The 4,887-nt window shown below is 46.6% G+C and overlaps 1 protein-coding gene across 1 annotated transcript; it reads left to right on the top strand.

Annotated features, from left to right (window-relative positions):
• Positions 1-260: 260 nt before the first annotated feature.
• Positions 261-2,557, top strand: LOC112271121. The gene is made up of 5 exons (XM_024460137.1): positions 261-411; positions 497-592; positions 675-797; positions 895-1,011; positions 1,113-2,557. The coding sequence occupies exons 3-5, from the start codon at positions 723-725 to the stop codon at positions 2,319-2,321; spliced, it is 1,401 nt and encodes a 466-aa protein (XP_024315905.1). The 5' UTR covers positions 261-411; positions 497-592; positions 675-722; the 3' UTR covers positions 2,322-2,557.
• The last annotated feature ends 2,330 nt before the right edge of the window (positions 2,558-4,887 follow it).

The following is a 4,887-nucleotide window of genomic DNA, read 5'->3' as shown; positions in this document are numbered from 1 at the left end:
ATGATTATTATTTTTTCAGAAGATTTCAGAGTAGCAGCGACGGAGCGTGTCCTGGCAACAACAGTAGCGAATGGAAGATTTTTTATTTATTTTGAGCACCAGTCTGTCAAACAGATCAAAAGCTATCTCCGTTCATTAATTAGAACTGCAGGCGGACCCCACTGCAACATTCCTCGCCGCGGAGGCGGACTGCATATATACATGCCCCACGACCACGAGAGATCGGAGTCGCGATTCCAATTCGAAAATTGAGGAGAAAAGCGGCATGGCGGAGGCACCACCCTCTCCAAGCCTCGCCCCCTCTGCCTCTCTCCAAACCTCCTCGCCCCCTCTGCCTCTGCAGGCCTCAGCCCGGGCGCAGGTGGTACTGCGCGTTCCGTGTCCCTGAAGCGAGTCCGCAGCGATAGCGAGGTGAGACTAGAGCAATGTCCTCGCGTTAGCGATTCCCCTTTTGGTCGATCGATCCCATATAATGTTTCAAACCTCTCCCAAGCAGTTGGGCAAGCAAACATCAACAATGGGAGGAGATGATGCGAGCGCCGGAGGTACAGCCGCCATGGCGTCCTTGGAGCGTGTTCGCAGGAACAGCGAGGTGAGATGAGATCAGTGCCGCCATCGCTTGCTGAGTGATTCCTCTTCCGTCGATCGATCTCACGCCACAAGTTTAAAAACAGTCGGAAAAGTGGAGGTGCGGGAGCAATTGACAGCAGCAACAGGAGAGGATGGGTGCGCTGAGGTCAACAAATCCGCGACGGCGGGCGGCGTCCTCTAATCGTCTCCGCAGCAGCAGCAGCGAGGTGAGCAAAACATCCGTCGCAGTACGATTCCCCTTGTAAATCAATCGATCGAGCTCGATCCTTCTCATGGTTGCTCTGTTGTGTGATTAATGCGCAGATGAACAAGGACGGGGAGCAGGACAGTACGGTGCTCGACCTGGCCGCCGCAAGGGGAGAGGCGGCGTGCGCCGGGGTCGCCTTGGCCGCCGCCGCGACAGAGATGAATGGGGAGATGGTGAGTGAGAACCCGCCCGAGTTGTTAAAACTCTAACCTGATGTGATTACGAGTACAGCGCCCCTCACCTGATGTTGATGCAAATGTTGTTTGTGTTGCAGACCCCGCAGAGCTATTCTCCATGGCAGGTCTTCAATCTGGATTGGGGCATTACGGTGTTCTCCCACCTCCCCTTCCCAACAGACCGCATCCATTTGTCGTGTGTGAACAAGCACTGGAACGGTATTTTCGCTAACCACTGCCGACCCCTTCCAGTTCCACGTCAGCTTCCCTGGCTTGTGCTCCCTTCCTTTTCGGATCAGCCTCTCTTTCATGCCACACTTGGCGGAAACACACATGTCCTCGGGCTCCCAAGTTATATCAGACAGAATGGTAGATTCTGCGGGTCCTTTCCTGGGGGGTGGTTGTTTGTTACAGTCGATGGGGACAACCTGCTGTTCAACATCTGTACAAGGCAGAGGATAGAGCTTCCAACGCTCATGGAGAGGAGGGTGGAGGGGGAGAGCGAGATGCTCTGTGTTCGGGTCGAAGCGGCAGTTCTATCGGGTCCTCCAGCCCCACCCTACACCGTTGGAGCAGTTGTAAAAGCAGAGGAGAATAATACTGACTGGATTGCCTATTGGAATCCCTCCAAACTGTACTGGACAGAGGTGGCTCCAGCAGTTGCGACTGGGAAAGAGGCTCGAGGGCTTGGAGTTAAGGATATTGCATACCACCAAGGCACCTTCCACTTCCTATCTGATGATGAGAGTGTGCACAAGCCCGTCCTGCCTCTAATCAACTCAATGAGGGCAAGCATGCTGACCGTCAAAGTTGCCCAACGAGATGATTTCTTACATGACGCACAAGAAAACGAGAGAAAGATTACTCGGAGGTACTTGGTTGACACTGGAGAACAACTGTTGATGATAATCAAGTACAGTCACAGCTGCGTCCCCACTGTTCCAACAGCAGTCATACGTTTGTTCAGGCTGGTAGACGAGGAGTCTGATTATGATTCCGATGATCCTTGCTACGAAGTAAAGCTCAAATGGGAAGAAGACACCGATGACTGGAGGACACCTGGTAGGCAGCTCATCTTCATTGGTCCTGCTTGTTCACGAGTGTTTGATGGCAGGAATTTTGATGAACTCGATGCCAAGATCTTCTTCTATGACGATCGCCATGTCAAAGAAAATGATCGCTATGTTCGTGATGACATGGGAACAATCACTCCGATCGATCTCATACTGAAGAAATGGCCCCCAGCCAACGGCAAGTCAATCGAGCCGACGTCAGACCGCTTCCCACCAATCTGGTGGTACCATTGAGTTCACAGCATGGCGACGATTTCATTGTGTAGACCTGTTTTCTTATGTCAAGCATGTAATAAGCCAATGCTTTCTTGCGCAGGAGTAGTACAGTTGAGAAAAATGGCACCACGTACACGGTGTTGAAAAATTACAGCAGCTACTATGTTACTTGTTCAGTTTTAGATATGACATCTGTAGACCTGTTTTCTTATGTCAAGCATGTAATAAGCCAATGCTTTCTTGTGTAGGAGTAATACAGTTGAGAAAAAAAGGCACCACGTAGCAATGATGCATATACTAGGTGTTGAAAAATGACAGCAGCTACTATGTTACTTGTTCAGTTTTAGATATGACAGCAGCTAGTGCAATTTCTAGCAATGGAGTACAAGTTTCACTTCAATCGAAAAATGGTTTACAGGTTTTAGACATCCAAACAAAGTAACCACTAAACCACATAAGCAAGTGTCTCAATTTCTAGCAGTGGAGTACAAGTTTCACTTCAATCAAAAAATGGATTACAGATTTTAGACATCCAAACAAAGTAACCACTAAACCACATAAGCAAGCTATTCTGTAGTAGTAGTAGTACAGCAGCTGATCACAGGCCCACACCGGCAGCGCCAAGTCAATTTTAGTGGATCTAACTGAAGAAGATGAACTGAAGCTGAAGAACCAGAAGAACTGAAGCTGCTGTAGTGCACAGACACCAGCGTGAGCACCATCCCCACCTTGAGAGTGTGCCACTCGCCTCGGCTCCTCCTCGCGATCCTCCAAGGGCATCTGAATAACTTGGACCATGACAAAAAAAAATCAGAATATTAGAGATTCCTAGTCGATATTTACAGCTTGAACTTCCAAGTGCAATATATGTATTTAAAATCAAATGAAAAGCAGAAGCTGAACTACAGCCTAAGGGAGATAAATTATGCAAAATCGCAATCACACGAAAGAATCAAGAGTATTACATGACATGATCCTTATCTATCTCTGGCTCTCCGTAAAATAACCTTGTGCTCGACTGTATGTGCACTCTTATGATCCTATTGGTTTCTCAGCTACCTGGCTTATGAGGATCAGATCCTAATTCTGTGTACTGACTGCCCTGGATTCGTTACCTAATGACTGTGCCTATGCTTTGCGACTGAATAACATTATGGTTAACTTGGACACTTAATTGTTAATTGCTACGTGAAAAATAATTGAGTTAGCTAGTTCACATACTGACTCGCTGAATGATTTCTAATGGTTTACCAGCAGAAAGCTTCTATATTACACATTTACAGGTATAATCCTAAGTAGAGAACTTGAAACTACCAGCCCCCATGACATGGTGGACTAGATTCTAAAGGTTCTGATATGCTAAGCTGAGTAATTCTACTGAAATGTCAGACTGAGAGGCTAGACCAATGAGTTTCAGCACAGGGCTAAGCTAATTTTAATGGTTCCTGTGTAGAAGATTCAGTCTGAAAATTGTGCGTTTGTTTTATCATGCCTCTACCAGGTTCAGCTAATTAAAAGAGTACATATTTCCAACTTACACAGGAGCAGCCTGATGCTAAACTGAAACCGTGAGCTATTAATTCCATGGTATGGTAGACTGATTCTAAAGGTTCTGGTTCATTTATCATCCTGACAACACTGATAATGACAACTACGTTTCTCCGAAGAGTTCGGATATTAAACAACCACTTGAGTCTTGAGCTGCTATTGCACTTCTACAGGAAAAAGCAATAGTCACCAAAATGCTTGACAATCACAAGGTTACCATCAGACATCAGTTAGTCCCAATATAATATACAGTATCATGCACTATAAATTCATGATGTCCTATAGTTAGTACTCTGTATGTCCTAGTATTTATAAACAGATGATAACTAAAAAATCAGGCTAATTAGTACCGATGGGAAACAGTATGTATAGATTGTATTCCTATTTCTGGCTCAGATATGAAAACACAATGAGCTACCATGTGCACACGCAGACTAAAGATGACACACCACATTCATAAATTCTTTTTTTAAAACTCCGAACATAACTTTCTTTGAAAGATTAAATTGCATAAAACGATCACATTTGCAACAGGTACAACATAACCACCACTTTTGATCTTTGTTTCAAAAAACCATCATCTCTGTGTAACGTAAGCAATCCTGACCGGAGGAACCCATATGTCAGCGTTGACGTGGCAGCCACGGTTGGAAACAACTCTGAATCAAGAGGAGGAGGCTGTGGGGATAGGTGACGACGTGCTGGCCGAGATCATCCCAAGGCTGCCGCTCGAGTCCGTGGCCCTGTCTGTGTGCGTCTCGAAGTACTGGTCCGCCGCCGTTTCCGACGAGTAACTCCGCCGCCGCCTCCCGCTCCACATGTCCATGGTCTGCCGGAAGGAGGTCCTTGATGCCGAGCAATGACCGCCGCTGCGTTCTCCGACGATCGAGCCCAGCTCGGCCCAGTGTTTGACGATATTTTGTACCAAAATTCGTTGCGAAATCAAGACACGACATACAAGAAAAAAGATCAGCTGCATGCATGTAGGGACTATAGTTATATCTAGAGCTCTTTTACGGTACTCTTGATTTAATAT

The sequence above is a fragment of the Brachypodium distachyon genome, chromosome 2 (assembly GCF_000005505.3).
Source record: "Brachypodium distachyon strain Bd21 chromosome 2, Brachypodium_distachyon_v3.0, whole genome shotgun sequence".
Taxonomy (NCBI): Eukaryota; Viridiplantae; Streptophyta; class Magnoliopsida; order Poales; family Poaceae; genus Brachypodium; species Brachypodium distachyon.
Note: the sequence above shows the minus strand (reverse complement) of the source record. Positions and strands in the feature narration are given on the sequence as shown.